The sequence below is a fragment of the Pelobates fuscus genome, chromosome 6, assembly GCF_036172605.1.
Source record: "Pelobates fuscus isolate aPelFus1 chromosome 6, aPelFus1.pri, whole genome shotgun sequence".
NCBI lineage: Eukaryota > Metazoa > Chordata > Amphibia > Anura > Pelobatidae > Pelobates > Pelobates fuscus.
Window position 1 is genome coordinate 170,897,535 of NC_086322.1, and position 23,331 is coordinate 170,920,865.

The 23,331-nt window shown below is 41.8% G+C and overlaps 1 protein-coding gene across 1 annotated transcript in view; it reads right to left on the reverse strand.

Moving 5' to 3' along the window:
• ZNF827 (zinc finger protein 827) overlaps nt 1-23,331 on the reverse strand; it is a 307,211-nt gene that overhangs the window by 216,502 nt on the left and 67,378 nt on the right. The window contains exon 2 of the mRNA XM_063458482.1: nt 828-1,835. Coding sequence (XP_063314552.1) covers nt 828-1,835 — 1,008 coding nt within the window. The remainder of the gene's footprint in view (nt 1-827; nt 1,836-23,331) is intronic.

Below are 23,331 nucleotides of genomic sequence, written 5' to 3' on the forward strand. Positions count from 1 at the left end.
ACATCATATTACCTTTTACACCTGAATGTGTTATTTTGGGGATCTACCCAATCACTCTTTCATTTAATCACACTAAAGCAGCAAGCATCATCTTATAAGCCTTTAAACCATTAATTGCTAAATCTTGGAAGTCCAAAATGCCACAAACAATATTACCAGTAGTGTCATTTTTAATGTAACTCAAACATCTGGAACAGGCGGCACACTCAGCTACAAGTACTATGAATAGATATAATGCAATCTGGGATGTATTTGGTTGGTGTGAAATTTCTCAGGGTGACACGTCAATTAGGAGCATGCAGAGGGCATGTTGTTGGGCATAACTGACTGAGTGATTGCTTCTCTTTTGGCCTACTCTGATTAAACAGGATTGCTGTTAGCTGTTCATAAATGCACCATGCACTGGGTGAATGACTACTGAGCCATGGCTACACCTGCAAGTTTGTTATTTTTATATTTTTGTGATCCTTTTGTTCATGTTTTTCTTTTTATCTCTTTCTTATATAACCTTGGTCACTCATTCAATTGTTATGATGAATATGCTGAAATATGAAATTTTACTTTAAAAAACAAACAAAAAAAACATAGCAACAGCAACAAATTGTGTCCATTTTAAATTGTTAAATATGACAATCTCTAAATCAGCCATACAGTATGGATATTTTTTTATATTGGACCTTCCCATACTTTTCTTTTATATATTAATAAATAAATATATTGGAAAATTAAAATGTAAATAGAACTTATACAGTTCTAAAATACCCTGAAATTAAACATATATTTCACATTTTTAAGAAAGTAAATTTTAAAATTTTAAGTATGTCTACCTTGGTTTCCAGTCTTGGAAGATCTTCCTTTGGGTGACGGAAGTAACAGCAGTTCCAGTGATTGTTTTGAAGTTCCCTTTTCCTGATTCTCTTCAGGCAGAGGCAAAGGTTCATCTGCGATATGAGGTTTTTTTTTCTCAGCAAGCATACTACCTGCAGCCCGTGCTGCAACTTCTTTGAGAAGGGCAGCAGAGGAGGTCATGGAAGCCAGAGAGAGAAAAGGGCCAGCTGGAGAATGACGCTCCTGTCCAGAGGTCATCCCTCTCTCGCTGACTTTCTTTGATAAAGCTGCTAAGGTTGAACTGGCAGATTGGGAACTGAAGGGTGAAGTAAATGACTCGAATCTCAGTGTTTCTTCATTCCTTGACTGGGATTGGTCTTGAAGAACAGCGTTAGCAGCAGCTTTTAGTTTAAGGATAGCAGAATCTGGTGACAGGCCACACATGTTAGCAGTGTTTTGAAGCCATTTATCCTGACTCCAAATGAACCGGTTAGTTGATATTCCTCCATATTGATCACTCTGTTCTTGTTTCTCCGCCAGCTTCCTGGCAAGGACACTCAACTGCTTTGCGTGATGAGAAGGAGAAAACTGGAGACATGAACCAGAACCAAGCGATGACTCTTCCCTTCCATTTGTAGTAGATTCTGTTATTAGTTGTACAGAACCTGCCTCCAGGAGGCGTCGGAGATTACTGCTTAATGGTTTATTTGGGCCTACTTGCTCATCATCATCCAAAGAAGACAGAGAAGTTGATAAGTGCTCCTTGCACTGAGAGGACTCTTTGAATAGTTCATTCTCCAAATTCCCTAGATCTGCATTCAAACTCGGAGTTGCACTTCCAAGAGAGGTTTCAGGAGAAGTGGGTGACTCTCGCCCTCTGTGATCAGGTGACAATTTATAATCTTGAACATCACCATAAGAAGCTTCTGACGGGGTTTCTGAATTTGTTCCAAACCAGTTTTCTTCTTCACTGGCCTCTCCTTCCACCTCTTGTTGTCTAGTTCCATCTATAAATTCAACAAAAATGAAACCATAAAGTACTAATCTACTAAAGTCACTTTAGATACATGAATGATAGCCTGATCTGTGGATTTTTAACATTTTGTATCAGGGCAATTATTTAACAGCACAATTCACAAAATACAATAGTTTAAATATTATTATAATATAATACACTGAATGTACAAAATTATATTTATACAAGTTTACTAATAAATTCAAAAAATTCTGGCCTCATCTCACACTCAAGCTCAGTGAAGCTCTGCATTTTACATCCTGCAGAAAATCCTGCCACTCTCAGGTACTGACTGAAGCTTGAAAGATACTCCACCTCATTTATTCTTGGATTGCAACCATATTCTCATGTGTTACTCTAGATTTGTTACCATGTATACCTGTTGTTTGCCACTGCAATTTTCTCTGCATGCAGTTTGTATTTTTTGTCATTTAATGGGTGATAGAATTTGGTTGCTAAACTTTTCAATAGTATATAACACATGGCCACCACCACTTCCAATCCACCTGCCCCTCCTCCTGCCCACCCAGGTTCCCCCTAAATATATAGCATGTTCCACCAGCTGTTTGAGATTCTCACTCAATTACCTCTTTATTCCCTTTGTACTTTACCAATAGCTGCTTCTCTCTGTTAACTCTTTTAGCCTTCACCTCAAAATTTCCTCTGCTACCTCTGGTCTCAAATCCCCATTGTATCCTTTAGATTGTAAGCTCACGGGCCATCTAGCTAAGCACTTTGTATAAAGAGTTCCAATGGCTAGATATCAGCTTACTGGCAGGGCTCTCTCTACCTCTTATATTGTACATTCTCCATTAATTCTCCATTAATTACAGCGCTGCGTAATCTGTTGGCGCTTTATAAATACCAGTAATAAATAAATATATAAAAAATAAGTATGGGAATGGTCTGCCAAACACTCCCATTTATTATTCACATCATCGTGCTCTTAGCTTTTCATCCCCATACTCAGATTTCTTGTTCAAGTGCATTTATGCGTATCCAAGAGCATTCTATCAATATATATATATATATATATATGTATGACAATTGTCCATTCAACACTCCTCACAATCCCCAGGTAGAAGACTGAAAGTACAGATTGTGTCACGAGAAAAAAAATGATGGTAGAGGTCTTCTTTTCTCCTTTTATCTGCCATTCTGATTGCTCTTTACTTCATTATTATGGACTTGCTGCTATTCTCTAATGCCTCTGATTAAGCTGCCAGTTATGGAGTAACTATTCTTGTTTTTTCTGAGTTATGTTTATTATGTAGCAACTAGAAATACAAGAATGTTTTTTGTTGTTGCTTTTTTACACATTCTGTTTGTTTATTTTTGTACCCATATCGTTTTGATTATACTGCTGTGTACTGCAGTCTTTGTTGGCTCACTGCTTGTATTCCATAATTTAGAACATACCAGAAGACCATTCTACAATGTACTTTGTGTAGTGCTATTAGGCCAGTAACTTGATGACTTCTTTTTATGGCAGGGGTTCTCAACCCAGTTCTCAAGGACCCCCTACCAGTCCAGGATTTAGGGATTACCTGGGTGTGTCTAAGGTGTTTAGAAACACCCAAGTAATTCCTAAATTCTGGGCTGGTAGGGGGTCATTGAGGACTGGGTTGAGAACCCCTGGTTCATGGATTAGCAAAAAAGTTATTACTGAGGTTCTGCAAGAACGCACGTTTTGGTTATTCTAACCATTTACCCTTTACTTTTCTGTAACAAGTCAACAATGTTTACAGCATGGAACACGTTTTTCTGTTATTCCAGAAACAAAACTGTAACATGTTATAATAAAAGTTCACATTACTTGGAAGCAGACTCTATTAAGTAGACTCTTCCAAGTAGGAGTTAGAAAACCAGGAGTTGCTTGGAGTGGTTTCTATACTGTGGAGAGTGGTTTGTATTTTTTTTTTGTTTGTTTGTTTAATTGGTTCAGTTGGTAAAGTTTAAAAAAAAAAGTTTTGTTTTTACATTTATTTTTTTTTTATTATTTTTTTTGTGTTCTGCTTTTTCCCCCTCTTTTGTGCTGCTGCTTGATTTATTGGGGGGAGTGTTCACTAATTGCACCTGTGTGGGATTTGTATCCCCATAAAGGCACACCCCTAACTCACTGAGCTTGCTCACATTACGAAAAGCACAGATTTAATCCAGATACCAATCCAGATACCAAATGCATCAGGGCAACTGTAGCAGATTCATGCGGGTTGACTATATGCCAACTGGATTTTGCCTTTGTATATTTGAGTATTGTCATTCCAGTCAATATTTGGCCATTTTCCACCCAGACAATATCTGATTTGTTTAGTTAATAACCCTGATAGTGTTTTTTTTTTTTTTTAATTCTCTTCACTGTAATCTCATTTCAAAAAGATATGAAAAGAAAAAGTGAACATTCTTTATAAGTGGCTTGAGACTTTTTAAAACCCATTAAAGTACAAACTGGATTTCTTTTCACTATATGTATTATACCTAAAGACAGCAATTATGTTGCACACACAACGTATACACAAATTTTACATGATCATTAAGAATTACATAAATGAGATATAGAGGTAGGGATATGGCCATAGCTCCAACCCATCCCACATTTCAGGTGTTAATTTCAGTTTTGGGGTCCTGTCTTGCTCTCTTCTTGTGCCTGGGAAAAAACATAGTGCGAGAACATCGTAGGACAAGCTCATGTTGTGCAATGTATACTCAGGGCACTCGGTCCACGGAAGAACACTTTCAACAGCTCTCTGTGTATAGGCTGCTTACTTATATGGAGTTGTTCCCTCAAGATGATTCAAAGCACATTCAAGCTTCAACAAATTGTCATCTAATAAGTGTCAATAATGTGACATTACAACAAGGCCACATGGAACCTACGGACATATCACGACAGTTAGCTAATCAAGACTCCAGGATGGTTAGTCTTGATCATCGCATGCACCAGTTTGCCCAAGCGCTGCAGACCATCTTAGTTTGTAATGCCCATTTGCAACCTGACGTACAGGGAAATGCTGCTGCTCCTCCGGTTTCTGTTCCTGAACCGCTACCGGTTATCCCGGCTCATACTGTACACATGCCACCTCTGCAGCAATATAGTGGTGATCCAACATTATGTCGTGGATTCCTTAACCAGATCGACATTTATCTGGTTATGAACCCACGTTCATACTCTAGCGATAGGTCTAAGATAGCGTTTTTAATCAATCACCTATGGGGTAGGGCCTTGGCTTGGGCTAAGCCCATATGGGAGTCCAGTTCCACTATGTCTTATACAGACTTCCTTTCTGCCTTTAAAAGAACATTTGATCTACCGGTAGGGTTACTTCTGCTGGCAAAGCTTTATTAACAAGGGTCAAGAACAGAAGCAGATTATGCTATAGAATTTCGCACTTTGGTGGCAAAGGTAGTATGGAATAATGATGATCTGGTAAGCGCATTTCAAGAGGGTTTGGCCGGTTATCTCCTAAATGAGATTGCACCCAGAGAATAACACATCCTCCTATTGCATCACAATAGACAATCGCATAAGGGAAAGACGTAGTCATAGAGAGACCCAAAGAAGGTTGCATGCGTGTCCACTCTCTTCTCTGCCCTCTACGACCTTGCTCACCATATCTCCACCCAGTCCACCACCCGAACCCATGCAATTAGGCTACACTAAGCTAAGAGAGGCTGAGAAATCATACAGGAGGAGGGAAGGTTTATGCCTTTATTGCGGGAAGAAGGGGCATCTCAGAAAGGTGTGCCCTAGCCTTCAGGAAAACTCCAGGACCTAAGGCCTAATGAGGGGTTGAACTTTGGTGTTATGACTCTATCCCCTCTTGCTAACGTCACCAGACTGCTCATTATGGTCCTACTTTAAGTCAATGGTAACACCATCACCACTGAAGCCCTGATCGATACAGGCGCCACGGATAATTTAATGGATCAAAAATGTGCTAAATCCCCTGCCCTGACTCTGGTCCGAAAAGGCTACACCCTTGGCCGTTGAGGTCATAGATGGTAGAGCATTAGATGACCCTCTGGTGAAACATGAAACCCAGGAGTTACACATGTCTGTTGGAGTCTTACACAAAGAAAAGTTATCCTTTCAGACACCATGATCTCCTTCTACTTCTATTGTTTTGGGCTTTCCGTGGTTGGTGAACACAACCCTGTGATTGATTGGGGAAACTTATACATATTGTCCTGGGGTAAAGGCTGTCATTTGGGGTGTCTTGAACAGGTACATCCCGTTTGCATGCTGAATTTACCCACATCCTCTCCCTTATCAACTTCTGTTCCTACCCAATATGCTGATTTAGCAGAGGTTTTCAAGAAAAGGGAGGCAGATAAACTGCCCCACAGCTTGGTTGCTACATCTAAGTGCTGCTTCTAAGTGTGTGATTAGAGATATTCTGGAGAGGTTTACAGAACCTTCATCTGTCTAAGAGTTTTCTTTTTTACTGTTACAGGTAAGATTCATCTATAGGAAAAGGTTACTGATTCACAAGGTTTGATTTCCTGTTGGTAATTATAAGGCATTTGATTTGATTAGCTAGGTGCTTGCTATTGTTTGTTAATTAGCTATTGTTTGCAAATAAGCATAGGCCTACCCAGGTGTTAAACATTCATAGTGGGTGGTGATTTTAGGAGTTATATAAGGGTTGTGGTCATTAGCTTAGCTAACACAGCTTGGTTGCTACATCTAAGTGCTGCTTCTAAGTGTGTGATTGGATATTTTCTGGAGAGTGCTGCTTCAAAGTGTGTGATTGGAGATATTCTAGAGGTAAAAAAATTTAAGATGTTTGCTTTAAATTATTCACCTCATTAAAGGACCACTCTAGTGCCAGGAAAGCATACTCGTTTTCCTGGCACTAGAGTGCCCTGAGGATGCCCCCACCCTCAGGGACCCACTCCCGCCCGGCTCTGGAAAGGGGAAAGGGGTTAAATCTTACCTTTTTCCAGCGCTGGGCGGAGAGATCTCCTTCTGCTCTCCTCCTCCGATCCTCCTCTTCTCCTCCCCGTCGGCAAGAGCTGCGCGCGCATTCAGCCGGTCACATAGGAAAGCATTCATAATGCTTTCCTATGGACGCTGGCGTGCTCTCACTGTGATTTTCACAGTGAGAATCACGCAAGCGCCTCTAGCGGCTGTCAATGAGACAGCCACTAGAGGACATAGGGGGAAGGCTTAACCCATTCATAAACATAGCAGTTTCTCTGAAACTGCTATGTTTATGAAAAAATGGGTTAACCCTAGCTGGACCTGGCACCCAGACCACCTCATTAAGCTGAAGTGGTCCAGGTGCCTAGAGTGGTCCTTTAAAATGGCAGACTTAGTTCAGTGTAGAGTGGTAGAGGTTAACACAGTAAAGGAGTTTAAGCATGAGTGGGATAGGCATAAGGCTATTCTAACTATAAGATAAGGCCAGGGACTAATGAAAGTATTTAAAACATTGGGCAGACTAGATGGGCCGAATGGTTCTTATCTGCTGTAAAATTCTATGTTTCTATGCTTGCCGCTCGTGGCGGTTCCTGTTGCCATGGCTTCCGCCGGCATACGTTCCGAAGCTTCACGCTTGCGTACAGCGTGCTTAAATTTGAGCCCGAATCAGCCTGACACGGCGCATAGTGATGATGTCAGGGCTCAAACACCTTCACGTGTTGTAGTTAATTCTTAGTGGAAACTATCTAATCAGAAATAGCCTAAAGCATATTTAAACTTACCTCCTCCATGCCTTGTTGCCCTGTTGTGGTCTTCTGATAGTCCAATAGCGTGTTTACTCTGTCTGATTATTGGTAACTGAATTTTGGCGCTGTCTCTCGTTTACTCTGTATTCTCTGATCCTTGACCTCGGTTTGTACCATCGTTGTTCCGTAACTCTATACTCCATTGACTTTGGCTTGTACACTGACCTCCTTTTGCATAGCCCGGCTACTCTAAGGACCGGTATTGCAATTTCTCCTCTTGTGATCTGTCTGGTTCCGGAACCGTGACGATAAGCAACTATGCCCTACTGCAATGCATATGACATTCACCTGTAATGTTCAATGTGGTACATCTTGACTTATGTATGAAATGGCCTAGAGCAATCTCTGCAAGAAAAACAAACAAACAAAAAAAAAAAAACAGGGCATAGTATCATGCTATCACACGGAGGAAAAATCTGTATGACCAACAAAGAAAACAAATGTAAACATATCTGGAGATTGCCCACATGAATTGACTATTCTATTGTTCTCACAGATACAAGTGAAGGGAAAGATGCCTTGATCTAAACAGTTGCCCACCGAAGGAACATATTGCATAACTGTAATTAAGAGAGATGTTTCATAACAAGAATAGACCTTAGTGGTTTTGAAAGCTATTACTATAAAACTATGTATCAAATTAGGTGTGCTAACCCATTACAAATAATAGGTCAGGTATCGAGAATAAATTTGTATCCCATCAAAAAGAGAATTTCGTATAATACTTGGGCATTGGTTATAGCGAAAATATGGCTTTACCATTACATATGTTTTGGGTTTGTACGTTTTGTTCCACAGCAGGTTTAGTGCCAGATACAAACTGATATTTGCAGTTTTAGCTACTTTTGAACAGAACACATGCATACACAGTAACAATTGTCAGGGCTCCTATTCATGAATCTCATCCAATGACAATTATTCTCTCACATTTATCTTATACTTGCAAAGACAAGGTGCTGAAGGATGTGGGGGGGGGGGGGGGGGGGGGGGAGGAGGGGGAGAGGAGAGAGGGGAATTATCCTTCTCTCTCCATCCCATCACCTGGCATATGCATTTTTTTTTCTTACTCTGTCATTACTCATACTGAGAGGTCCACTGATCATCTAGATGTAACTGTTACTAGGATAATGAAGCCTTACTTTATTGCAATTCCTGGATCCACACCATCCACTGTGAGACAATACACTACTCTTCAATGTGTCCTATGCATGCTAGCAATATTCTTGAATACATAACTATCCATAAACTTACTTAAAGTTACTTACGACTGGGCAAAGTTTTCCTCTGCTTACTCAATAGCAATTCCTCCATTGAATTCTATGGGAAATACACTATTCATTAAGCAAACTCAATCCCAATTCCTTATTCTAGCCCTTTGTGTCACTTTAAATAGTAGAATATATTTCCCCATGCTATAACATGTACAGATAAAAGTTAGTCATTCAACCATTTTTTTGACCAGCTTGGGCTTTGTGTTGGCATAGCAGTAAAAAAAAAAACCTACAAACTTTAAGGTCATGGGTATATGTATGAGCAGCCACCTCACTTCCATGTAATGAGGCATATTTGCAAGTGTGCACCTGCAAGGTACAATGTGTGAGATGCTAATTCCATCATTTGAGGGCAGGGTTTAACATGCTTTGAGAGTGATCCCACCTATATTTTAATATTGGGGGAATAATCTATTATTTTCCTCTCAATGAGAATGGCAGTGACAACCAACACAGCTCAAGCCCATCATCTAGCCTAGGAAACCTTTTCAGTTTGAATTGACTGGGATTGCGAAACAACTGGCTTTCCGCAGTACCAAAGTCCTTGGCAAATTGAGTTAAATTTGGAAAACAACTAAATTTCTGCTTTGCCAGAGGGCCTATTATCCAGCCTTGTAAAAGTGTTCAGTTTAACCCTGGCCAGGAAGTGCTACCAGTCCTACCCTGTTGGGCGCCCATCTCAATTCTCCATCATCTATTCCCTCAATATGGAACATTTTTTACAGCATTGGTTGCGGCTTTAATTTCCCAAGCCTGGGAATCGGCTAGATGTGTTTTTTTGTCTTTCTGTAAACCTGGTCCAAGTTTTCTATATTAGAGGACTTTAATATTAGGCTCTACAAGCTTTCTCCCCACATCAGGAAACTAGTTAGCTGGTTCTTATTTGTTTATTTTTTTTTTTGCTGAGAATTTGCTTGTAGTCTATTGTGAGCTTTATTTTATATATATATATATATATATATATATATATAAATATATATAATAAAAAAAATAAAAACTATGTGGCTGACACTTGTTTCTATGAGATTGTTTAACCTGTATTTCATTGCATACTAATCTATCCAAATATACATTGCAAGGGTCGCAGCTGCCACTGGGCCAGTCACTCCAGGGGGCCCGGCCGCCCTGTTAACCCCTGCGCCCAGGTGTACCAGCAGGCATTGTGGTGCATCACCGGGGCTGCATGTTCACTGGCCCATGCTGTTAGGGCTACCCGATGGCAATGCATTTCCAGGGGGCCCGGACAACGCTGCGGCACTTTAACAGCACGACCGGGCCTCCTGTGATGATTTCAGACGCTGGGAGGAAGTGACAGCCCCGGTCTCTTCCTCCCAGCAACAACCGAGCTGCGCAGGAGGAGGAAGAGTAGGAGAGAAGAGAAGGAAGTCAGAGTTGGAACTCTGACTCCCATCAGCCTGAGCCAGCCACTGGACCCCAGGGAAGTCACCCTCCTGCACCCAAAAAGGTAGGAACCAGGAGGGTGACTAAACATTTTGCATGTTTATGTGTTTGTATGTATGTATGTATGTGTGTGTGTGTATTTGAATCTGTGTCTAGGTGTGTGTGTCTGTATGTATATCTGTTTGTCTGCGTATCTGTATGTCAGTGTGTGCCCTATGTATATGTATGTGTGTCACTGTTTGTATCTGTAGGAGACTCATTCTGTGTATCTGAATGTTTGTCCTTAAGTGTGTGTATCTGCATATGTGTCTATATGTGCATCTGTCTGTGTATCTGCATGTCTGTCAGGGTTTGTCTGTGTATCTGTATTTGTGGCAGTGTTTGTATCTGTAGGAATGTCATTCTGTGTGTCTGTTTATCTGCATGTGTGTCTGTATCTGTATGTGTCTCGGTATCAGCATGTGTGTCCATGTATGTATCTGCATGTGTTACATTGACGTACATGCAGATACACACCATATGTGTTTATCTGCATGTGTTTCAGTGTATGCATCTGTGTGTCTGTATAACTGTTACCCCACCACACACAGTCACCCCCCCTTCACCCTGCCTTACTGAGAATAACTCCCCTAATCTTGTCAATCACCCATGCCATACTTACCTCCCATCGCTTTGCCATATTCATCCTATTACACTCACCTTCTCTAGCACGGTCACCTCAAGCCCCCAATCCTGTCACACTCATTCTCCATTACTCTGTCACACTTGCCCCCTTCCACCCTACCACACTCACTCTAACACATCAACCTCTCCAATTCTGTGATACACCCCCCCTCCCCCCCCCTAATCTGATTGAAAATTAAAACAATTTTTTCTTGCAGGCTGTGTGAGTGACAGCCAGTGTAAGTGTGGCTGGGCTGCATAGACAAAAATCAAAGTGATTTAACCCCTAAATGGCAGTGAATCTTCATTAAGCTAAAATAGTTTGGTGACTATAGTATCCCTTTATGTCTAAACATACCTGTCAGAACTTACAGCTAAAGGGTACTGCCAATTTTGAGTTATTTTTACAAAGGTAGATTCTAAAAACACATTTAGACTGTTTAAGAATTGCAACAAAAATATATGTAAGAAAGGACTTGAATAGAACGTATTTTCATTACCGCATAGTACAGATTTTAACAAGTAAACTCAGGAATAATTTTGTGATTAATGTGATTTTAAAAATTCTGAGGTTGTTCATTAAATTATGAACTACTGGTCATACAAAATAAACTTTTCAAAATGCATTTCTGACCAAAATAGATTATTTGTAAACACAAGATAAATATGCCATTATGGAGTACAAATTAGACATGTGCAATTCGTTTCGTTCCAAATGTATATTTGGACGAATTTTGTGCAATTCGGACATTTGGATGCTGTGTGCCGAAGTTCCGAATTGCCGAAGTGCTTCGGATTTCTGAAAAGTGAAATAAAGAGGGATGATTATTATGTAGGATGACAGGAATCTTGACCAATAAGCAAATTCCTTACACTGGGAGTCCTATAGATGTGTAAGTGGTTGTGGTGGAAATCTGGGCACTGGGAGCCCTACAGATGTGTAAGTGGTTGTGGTGGCAGTCCAGCACTGAGAGGCGGGAGCCCTATACATGTGTAAGTGGTTGTGGTGGCAATCCGGGCACTGGGAGCCCCATAGATGTGTAAGTGGTTGTGGTGGCAGTCCAGGCACCGGGAGCCCTATAGATGTGTAAGTTGTTGTGGTGGTAGTCCTGGCACTGGGAGGCAGAAGCTCTATATATGTGTAAGTGGTTGTGGTGGCAGTCCGGGCACTGGGAGCCCCCTGCCCGCTCCCAGTGCTCGGACTGCCACAACCACTTACACATCTATAGAGCTCCTGCCTCCCAGTGCCAGGACTGCCACCTCAAGTTCCGAAGTGCCGAACTAAATGCCATTGGTCCGAATTGCCAAAGCAGACAAATTTGTTTACTTACCCAAATTTCCGTATAGAACCGAACCCACGCACATCCCAGTACAACAATTAAACCCTCAACATTTTATCCCTGTAGCCTTTCTACTTTTATCATCTTTCCTTGCACCAGTTTCAGCCATATTTGACGGTCAATCTGACTGTGTTTGCACAATAAATGTCTCTTGCCATCTATATAAAACTATTACATGACTTTGAAGCTTACTTGATTTCCCCATGATATGGGCTTTTCCTTACAATGTCTATTGGATTTACTAAAATAAGCCAATTATACTGTAAATTGGAATTGCTAATTAAAGATCACAGGATTAAAATGCATTTACAGAGAATAAAATGTGAGAAACAGGCTCTGATTCATAATAAAACACCACACTGAGAGAACAAACACATATACTGTACAGGGATATTTAACCATTCCAGGAACAAGATGCATAGATAGCACTCAAAGAAATCTAATGCAGAGTTCTCTATGACAAGGTTTACATTACATGACAGAATTTAAAAGGAACACTCTGTGTGTGAGCTGTAGTGGTTATGGTGGCAGGAGTCCACTGTCATTTTTCTATGGTAAGGAGGAGTCAAACTGTTTTTTGTGTTCCTCAGGTTCCAGTAGATCTTTCTGTGCTACAGCACACGTTTCCGGTCAGCATTTGTCTTTGTTTTGACATAATTCATTGGTTGAAAGAGTCAACTGACATTCTCAGCCAACGAATAATGTCCAGAATTGCAAGAAACTGATACTATTAAAGCATAACAGGCACTTATGCTTAAGTGATACCAGGAACACATGCAACTAAAGGATAAGTATCAAAGCATCAAAAATAGTTTCAGCCCCTTACTGTGGGATTATGACATGGTACTCTAGAAAACTTTTAAGACCTCAAATACTTTTACTTCTGCGTCCAGTTACTGTTTTAAACATAAGAATACATGCTAAGCTATAATGGCAGGGGACTAAAAAGAGTTATATTTGCAACTTTTTTGATTAAAAAAACAAACAAAAAAAACACAACACAACCACCACAACAGAAAAATAAACCATTGACAACAGTGATGTTTACAAAAAACGATAAGAACAGTAGCATAAAAACCATACAGATTCTATCAACAGTAGTCTCAAAATGAATTGAACTAAAGTAGGTCAATAAAAGTGTAGGATAACACAACTGTTGCTTCAACAAAGAAAAAAATGGGAAAGGGTACAAGGCAAAGGTACAGGGAAAAGGCGTATATCTAATTCTTTAGTGAGAAAATATGAGTCAATATTATTAATAGTAATAAAATATGAAAGGTATTCCCATTGAGAGTGATGCTGATCCCCAGAGAAATGGGGATGCCGGGACAGGGGATTAAGAGAGAAAAAGATAAGCAACTTTACATAAATATTCTACCTCTAGTAGGACCAGGACAGTGTGTAATTCCAAATTGCATTTTTTGGTGTGACATAACATATTACTGCAGGAGAGCTACTCAAGTCCATACCACAAGTTCTCTCAGATCACTAAAAGGACCTTTCCCCTAAAATGGTATGGTCCAACTGAACTGAAAGCACTCATCTCTCACTTGTGATGAGGTTTTTTTTTTTTTTATATTCTTTATTTGTATGTGCATTGTGATACTGACGAAGTTGGAATGATATTGTAGTGGAAATAGAGACAAGAGGAAACGACAGGCATATCGTGAAATGTCATAGGGGACCACTGCACTTTTTAGGATAGGTGAATTAAATGAGAAGTCAACAAGTAAGATCAAATATGCTATGGGGCCACTGGCTGCCATGAACATAAAAGAACAGACATACAGAAACTCAGCCCAAAAAGGAAAAGGAAATGGTATACATATTTAGCGATTATGCCTAGATTGGTCAGCCTATGTCATACAAAGTCCAGATGGGGGTAGGACAGTATGACAGAGAAGTGGTCTCTGCCAACAGGGGTTCAGCCAATGCCATAAGTATGTCTCAGTAGTAGGTCTGTCTCCAAACCACATCGTCACCTCCTGCCTTCTCACAGCCCCACAATAACAACAAGACTGCATGCAGATTGGTCATGGAAGGGCTTCTGATGTCGGAGACTACACTCCCAGATGGCAAAGTTGTAAATGGGGCCTGTGTTGCCTGTTAAAGGGGTCTCCATCTCCACTTAGCCCGGACATGGGCTCTGTGACTTTTCGCCTGTCATGGTGCCTTCTAGAATTTTGGGCAGCAATGCTGAGGCACCTTCGACTGTGCCTCCAGCCCGATGCAGGAGTTGTGAAACGATGTGACACGTCGGAGGGAGGCTTGTCACATATGCGGCTCCAGAATGCCTCGCAGATCTGGTCAAAGCGAGCTTCGAAGTGCTGCCTCCAGCTCTGAAGCTCAGACCCCTCCAGAGCTTGTGTAAGATGTGGCGCAGCGGCCATCTTGGGCAAGTGTGGTGTTCAGTGCAGCGTGAGGCTCCTTTTGCGGCAGGTAATTAGGTTTCCCTTCACTGTCAATTAAGACTGAGTATATCACAATTTTGGGCCGTAGTGGACTAAATTTGGCTCATCAGAGCTGGAGCACTCAAAAGACACGTCCGGTCATTTTAGCAGTAAGGCCCCCCACTTATGATGAGATTTTATTTAACATGTTTTGTATCACTTAAATATTTATGGGCTTATTCAATGATTGAACCATCATTGATAAAGTACATACAAATTGAAGCATGGGTATCCATGTCTATTTAGTTTGAAATATATTCAATGAGAAGACAATTATAAAAATTTCAGTTTGAGATAAAGGTCAATGAGTTGGTATGTCCACAATGATGCTGAGGGACTTGCAGGTAATGCCAGGAGTGAATACCAATCATCACAAAAGTAGAGGCAGTCCTTTTACGTATGAGTACTTACTCGCAGGAAGTCCCTACATGTCCAGCATGTCAACACATTTTAATTGACAAGACTTTAAAGTGGTGTTTGGAGTCAGATATTCAAACATAAGGCTGACACATAGCGACATCAATGAAACAAAGTAATGGAGCAAAGAGTGTCCAATTAAAAGTTAATGGTTTATTTTATATAGCTTTACTAAAGATATATCTCTTAATTCCTAAAATAAATTGATCTCCCAGTCCTGTACCCCAACAATTCTGGGGCCTACTGTGCATGTGGCAGCATAAGCACCCCGTACTACAGTTCCCATGCCACCGATGTATTAGAGATCGTTGACACTTTAGTAGTGGGGTGTTATACCTGGAATGTAGGACACTGCCCTGTCATTTCCCTCTCACTTTAACTAGTGGCTCCACCCCTCTGATGACTCACAGGTCAGAGAGAATGGCAGCCATCTTGAGTCAGTAAGTGTTATGCAGTGCTGCACAGAGGATGTTTTATTCCTGTGTTCCTGTCAGTAAATGTTCAGCAATAAAGCAAGGTTGTATGAAACTACTGGCCTCATATGTGAAGCAGTCCAGAACCATAACAGTGGCCCTACCAAGCCTGCACTAGAAAATAAGAGGTAATCTTACTACACACAGCCAGCCACAGAGCATCCAGTCAGGACATGGCACTGATAGGCACATTGTGTCAGTTTGATGGGGAGCAGAGCTCCGGGACTGAAAAATTAGAGCATTACTTCAGTGCAAACAGCATACCCCCTGAACGGCAGGTAGCTGTATTCCTGACACGGGTGGGAGCTAAGACATATGACACTGTAAGAGACCTTCTGTTCCCTGATAAACCAGCAAGCAAAACACTGGTGGAACTGCTAAAACTATAAGCAGATCATTTCCAGCCCAAACCACTGGAAATTGCAGAAAGATTCCGCTTTTACCAATATCTTCAGCAATCAGGGGAAGATATTAAAGGACCACTCTAGGCACCAAGACCACTTCAGCTTAATGAAGTGGTCTGGGTGCCAGGTCCAGCTAGGGTTAACCCATTTTTTCATAAACATGGCAGTTTCAGAGAAACTGCTATGTTTATGAATGGGTTAAGCCTTCCCCCTATGTCCTCTAGTGGCTGTCTCATTGACAGCCGCTAGAGGCGCTTGCGTGATTCTCACTGTGAAAATCACAGTGAGAGCACGCCAGCGTCCATAGGAAAGCATTATGAATGCTTTCCTATGTGACCGGCTGAATGCGCGCGCAGCTCTTGCCGCGCGTGCGCATTCAGCCGACGGGGAGGAGAAGAGGCGGATCGGAGGAGGAGAGCAGGAGGTGAGCTCTCCGCCCAGCGCTGGAAAAAGGTAAGATTTAACCCCTTTCCCCTTTCCAGAGCCGGGCGGGAGGGGGTCCCTGAGGGTGGGGGCACCCTCAGGGCACTCTAGTGCCAGGAAAACGAGTATGTTTTCCTGGCACTAGAGTGGTCCTTTAACCCCTTAAGGACCAAACTTCTGGAATAAAAGGGAATCATGACGTGTCACACATGTCATGTGTCCTTAAGGGGTTAAAGCATATGTGGTGGCAATTCGCAAACTGGCCTCCACCTGTTCATTTGGAGAGTACCTACCCACAGCTCTGCTGGACAAGTTTGTGCTAGGACTGAATAGTGAAACTATTCAAAAGAAACTTCTGACAGAGCAGACACTCACCCTTACACAGGCGATTGAGATTGGATCAGTCATGGAAATGGCTGTGAGGGATACTGCGGCATTGAAAGCTCAGTTTTACAAAGAAGGGGTAAAAGAGGAGGTCTTCAGGGCAGCAGTCACACCAGCTGCGGCCAACTGCAAATACAGATTCTCACCCCAGCCCAAGCCAGCTTGCTACCGGTGTGGTAATACAGACCATGGCTCCAAAACATGTAAATTTAAAGACCAACCTTGTCATCACTGCGGAAAAATGGGTCACCTCAGACAGGTCTGTCGTAGTAGGAATGTACGGGAAAAACAACCGCAGTGCACCAAGAAGAAAACAGACAGGGTAGAGAAACTTAGCCCTTCATCTGAGTCAGACAACAATGAACGATTGCACAGATTAATTATACATCGCCTACACTCTTCAAACCCTGCAATGACCATAGAAGTAACCATTGAAGGAAAGGCATTAAAGATGGATGTTGATACAGGAGCGGCAGTTTCAGTTATCACACAAAAACACTGGAGACAACTACATATACAGGCAACTATCCGCCCAACCCCAATCAAGCTGCAGACATATTCCATGCAAGTCCTCCACCCAGTTGGTTGTGCAAAGGTACAGGTATCATACAAGGGTCAGACAAAGACTACCAATGTATATTTTGAAACACGGAGGACCACCTCTCTTTGGTAGAGACTGGATTGCTCACCTGGAATGCCAGACATCATCGAGAACCCTTGCAACAACCTTACAGTCCCATCTGGACAGATTGATGGATGGGTGGAATCCTTGAAACAGAGATTTCCTGAGGTTTTTAAGGATCAACATAAAAATGACTGTGAAGCTCAAGCTAAAACCGGATGCCCATCCTAGATTCTTCAAGGCCTGGACAGTACCATTTGCCCTTCGAGCAGGAGTGGAAGCTGAACTTCCATTACCAGAGGACATGTCGACCAGCTACAATCCCGTTGCAGGTTGCCCGAATCCTTTACCCAAAAGCTTCCTAAGTCCAAATCCAGTGAGACAGAGGACATCTGGGATGGAGTTTGGGTTGCCTCACAATTTGAATGCACCTACAGGGGTGGTCTGTGCTTCTGGGTCTGAGGGTTCTCATGCCCCTGACCCCATTTCCCAACCTTGAACCAAGCACATTCTCCTTTTTCCTGTCCTGCTAACCTCTGACACCCTGACTGCTGGTGGCCATTCCCAATGCCACTGCCACCCTCCTGACCGCTTACAACTTCAGGAATGCATACGGGACTTCAGTCGGTCCTCACGTAGGACCCGGAAATATCCCAAAGGGTATTTGTCCCCACAACTCACTTCTGAAGACTAGCCTTCTAGCTCCAGTGATACTTTTCCTGTAGATGTACTGTGTTCCTAATGGATTATTCTTGTTGTGATTTAGATTTTTTTTTCTCTCTTTTTTTTTTTTTGTTGGAAGTGAGATGTTATACCTGGAATGTAGAACACTGCCCTCTCATTTCCATCTCACTTTAACTAGTGGCTCTATCCCTGTGATGACTCACAGGTCAGAAAGCATGGCAGCCATCTTGAGTCAGTGAGTGTGATGCAGTGCTGCACAGAGGATGTTTTACTCCTGTGTTCCTGTCAGTTATAATAAGACTGATTCTACAGTAAATGTTCAGCAATAAAGCAAGATTGTATGAAACTACTGGTCTCATATGTGAAGCAGTCCAGGAATTTCAAGATTTAACATTCTGCTGTGGTTCTGCTGCCAACTAAGGCCAAATTGGATTCCTAGATCTTCCGATTCATGATGAAAATTAGGATCTCCATGTAGATCCCTAGGCATTTGAGAACAGCAGGTCAAATGCAGGCAAGACTTTCCAACGTTGACTCCCATCCTGTCGCTCATGTTTCCCAAATGGCCTTTTTACATCGTTGCATGCACAATTTAGAGAACAAAGGATCCGAGGGATGTCAGAAATGGTGGACCACAATACAAGAAAGAATGACACTCGAGGCAGGATTCAACTATCCCATTTTGCTCTACATACAGAGGGGACTGCTAACCCCATAGGCATTATTCTTCAACCTTACGCAATGTTTTAATATATTGCTATGCAGTCTACAATGTTATTAAAATCGAATGTGCACACCGAACCGAACCAAATATAAACCACCATGGCAAACGTCAAAGCACCACTACGAATATTGTCTGCTGCCTTCCTCAGCACTCTATTATGAAGGACATTATGGACAAGGCGCTCAACACACAGATCCTGTTAGAGGGGAAAGATACATCCCTGTTTCAAGACCTTTCTTGGGACATTCTGCTGCAAAGGATGGCACTAGACCTCTTACAAAGAGTCTCACTCAAGCTGGCTTGGCTTACCGCTGGGGTTCTTGTTCTCATTGGTGGTGGTCAGAAACAGGAGATACATACCCTTTATATGCCAGGACCCTAGATCTTTCTGCAAGGCACTACTTGCAACGTCAAGACTGGACACCCTTTTAATATAGGATTTCCTCGACGTTGGATCCAGAGATCCCATAGAAATATAGAATGTGACGGCAGATAAGGACCATTCGGCCCATCTAGTCTGCCCAATTTTCTAAATACTTTCATTAGTTTCTGGCCTTATCTTATAGTTAGTTTAGCCTTATGCCTATCCCACGCATGCTTAAACTCCTTTACTGTGTTAACCTCTACCACTTCAGCTGGAAGGCTATTACATGCATCCACTACCCTCTCAGTAAAGTAATACTTCCTGATATTATTTTTAAACCTTTGCCCCTCTAATTTAAGACACTGTCCCCTTGTTGTGGGAGATTTTCTTTTTTTAAATATAGTCTCCGCCTTTACTGTGTTGATTCCCTTTATGTATTTAAATGTTTCTATCATATCCCCCCGTCTAGTCTTTCCTCCAAGCTATACATGTTAAAATCCTTTAACCTTTCCTTTAAGTTTTATCCTGTAATCCATGAACCAGTTTAGTAGCCCTTATCTGAACTCTCTCTAAAGTATCAATATCTTTCTGGAGCTACGTCTCCAGTACTGCATACAATACTCCAAGTGAGGTCTCACCAGTGTTCTGTACAATGGCATGAGCACTTCCCTCTTTCTATTGCCAATACCTTTCCCTATACAACCAAGCATTCTGCTAGCATTTCCTGCTGCTCTATTACATTGTCTGCCTACCTTTAAGTCCTCAGAAATAATCACCCCTAAATCCCTTTCCTCAGATGTTGAGGTTAGGACTCTATCAAATATTCTGTACTCTGCCCTTGGGTTTTTACGTCCAAGATGCATTATCTTGCACTTATCCACATTACATGTCAGTTGCCACAACACCATTTTTCTAGTTTACCTAAATCATTCTCCATTTTGCTTATCCCTCCTGGAACATCAACCCTGTTACATATCTTAGTATCATCACCAAAAAGACATACCTGACCATCAAGACCTCCTGCAATATCACAAATAAAAAATATTAAAGAGAATGGGTCCAAGTACAGATCCCTGAGGTACCCCACTGGTGGCAAGCCCATTCTTCGAATATACTCCATTGACTACAACCCTCTGTTGCCTGTCACTCAGCCACTGCCTTACCCATTCAACAATATGCCATCTTTGGCATCTCCACATTGAAGGCGATCTCCTTCTCCTACCTTTTCCAGGGACTGATAATATCTGTACAAGCTTCTGTATGCCCTGTGTACTTCCTGCATCTCTGTATCCCATGTTTTATTTTCTTTCTGCAATTTATACCTTTTTACATAATTTGCTAGGCATTATAAAAAGGATGCCATCATGGTTTAATAACTCTGTATGTGCAATATTTCATTGTGAACACTGCATATACACAGACTACAAGTATCATGACCACTCTAAATCACTGTTTCAGAAAGCCTACCACCAAACATCTTTATAGAATGAAATAATTTGATGAATTAAGTAAAGAAATCGAAAGTTGGCTTAAAGAGAAAAAAAAAAAAAGGTTAGAGTAATAAACCGTAAAATACAAATAAACAGAAGAAAAGACAATATGAAGGAACTCAAAAAACACCTAACAATCCATTTCTTATCAATCCCACATAGACTCCTGATAGGAAAAGTAAAGAGACAAGACTACACAGGACGCTGAATCTATCACACTACAATAGGCAAACTACCCATTCTATAGCAGGGAACGGTCACTTTCCAGGATTTTTAATAGTATACGTATTTATTCCCTATATTTATAAAATATATATTTGGGAGGTGTAAAAAATATAAGTAAATGTAGAAGTCCACACCACTTTACCCTGCAATTGGGTGCCTCCATCTAAGCTTCCTGCCTATCATTGTTATAAGCTCTGTTCTGTATACCTGGAAGTCAGCATACAGACAGCTTACCAATGTAAGTAATAAATAGGGAGATGAGGGAAAATTAAAAGTTTTCGTTCTCGTTTTCCTGGCACTATAGGGTCTTTAGGTCCCCCCCACCCTCAGGGTTCCACTCTTGCCTGGCTGGAGAGGGAGGAAAGGGTTAATCACTTACCTTTCTTCAGAGCCGGGCTCCATCGGTGCTGGGGAAATCGCCTCCCTCTTCCGACGTCAGCGCTGAATGCGCATGCACGACAAGAGCTGCGCGCACATTCAATCAGTCCATAGGAAAACATTTCTCAATGCTTTCCTATGGACGGCAGCGTCTTCTCACTGTGAAAATCACAGTGAGAAGCGCGGAAGCGCCTCTAGCTGCAGTCAATGAGACAGCCACTAGAGGCTAGATTAACCCTAATGTAAACATAGCAGTTTCTCTAAAACTGCTATGTTTACAGCTGCAGGGTTAACCCTAGATGGACCTGGCACCCAGACCACTTCATTGAGCTGAAGTGGTCTGGGTGCCTGTAGTGGTCTTTTAAAGGACAACTGTCTAAAGAATTTTTATTTTAAGAATCCTTGCAGCATGTAATGAAAAGGCATGGCATTTTTGAATGAAGTATATGTAAAAATAATAAATCTTGCAGTAGATCCCTCTGCCATATTCATACACCTTCACTTGCACTGTTAGGCTCGTGCTTCACTTTCTGCACAGAACGGTGATGACATCAGCTATCGCACGGTGTGGTCTGCCTGGTCTGAATTCCAACCACATTGGCAATTCTCATATTAGCTAAAGCCAAATTATGTCAGAAATCTCTGATTTTCCGAACCAAATCAACAGTATCGGAATCGCAAATTATCATTCACTTTCTATTTACAACAATGCCAAGAAGTATAAATTCTGTTGTTTTTTTTTAATTTAAAGTGCTTTTGAATTGAAGTATATTATATATAGAAGGCTTGGCCTGTAATTGTGGGAGGCACTTAAATTCCCTATTTAAACCCAGTGAGCCCCTGCTTACCTGTCTTCGACGATCTCGGAAGTGCTTCAGTGTACTTCCGGTTTACCGATCCGTGACGTCAGTTTCCCGCCCGCCGGCAGCCCGGTTCAAACGCCCTGCGGCTGTATTCGTGAGTATAACGCTTTTGCCTTACACGGACGGCATCGAAATCGTAAGTTTAGCCCTGTCGCTCACGGGCTCGGATTCACTCCGCTCCTGCATTTTCTCGGTCAGTGTAACACGTTCAGTTACACTTACACCTCGTAGTCTCGTTTAGCCGCACCGGGTTGCCATACGTTTTTCGTTCAGTTGGTGCAATGCCTTCATTCTGTTCCGTTTTCTGGATATTGTTCACATTTTAAGCAATAAGTTAGTAGTTACGTTTTATAAAGGGGTTTAGGCGGTTTGTTGTATTGCCCAGTATTCTAAACTTCTGTATTTAAAGTGGTTTATATGGTCCCCTTAAAGTCATAAATAGCTAAGTAGAATAATAGGGGGTATGTTGTTCCATTGTTTTAAATGGCTGTTCATGTCCTTTTTGTTGTAGTCTTTACTAGTACTGACACTTCTCGCAAGTGGCCCTTCGCGGGTATACGTGTTCGCAGCTTTGTTAAAGAGGTAGGCCTCTGTGTCACCCAGTTCATTTGTGTGTATATTGTAGTTAAATAGTAAGTTTCATAAATAGGTCACGTTTCTTTTCCTTTAGTTCCGTTGGTTCCCTTCAGGATAATAGTCCTTTATTAGGCCAAGTTAAAGTTTTCTTCCTCTGCAGGTATGTTATTGGTGTGTCCTGGGGAGGGGGGGGGGGGGGTTCGAGGACTAGTTGTAATTTCTCCCGCCAACTTAGGTATCTTCCCATAGGCCTCTTTGCCTATAAGTTTAGAGGTCCCGCAAGGCATAGGTCAGCCCTTACGTTCGGAGGTTCAGGCCAATCGTCCCAACGCATAGCTATAGCCTTGCCTCAGAACTTCGTTAGGGCCTCACCAGTCACGGCCAAACGTTTTACTTCTTTTTCGTGTCACCGAGAGGCACACACCCCGCCACCCACCTCAGTGGCACCAAGGCCCCACGAGCCAAATCATAGTTAGTGCCTCTCATAGCCACTTGGCAAGTAGTTAGGGCCTCATCTGCCACCAACGAAAGCTAAGCTAATACAATTTCGCCTATGGGCACTAGCCTAGTAAGTGGGGTCCCTCCAGCTATTTATTTTTCAGTACT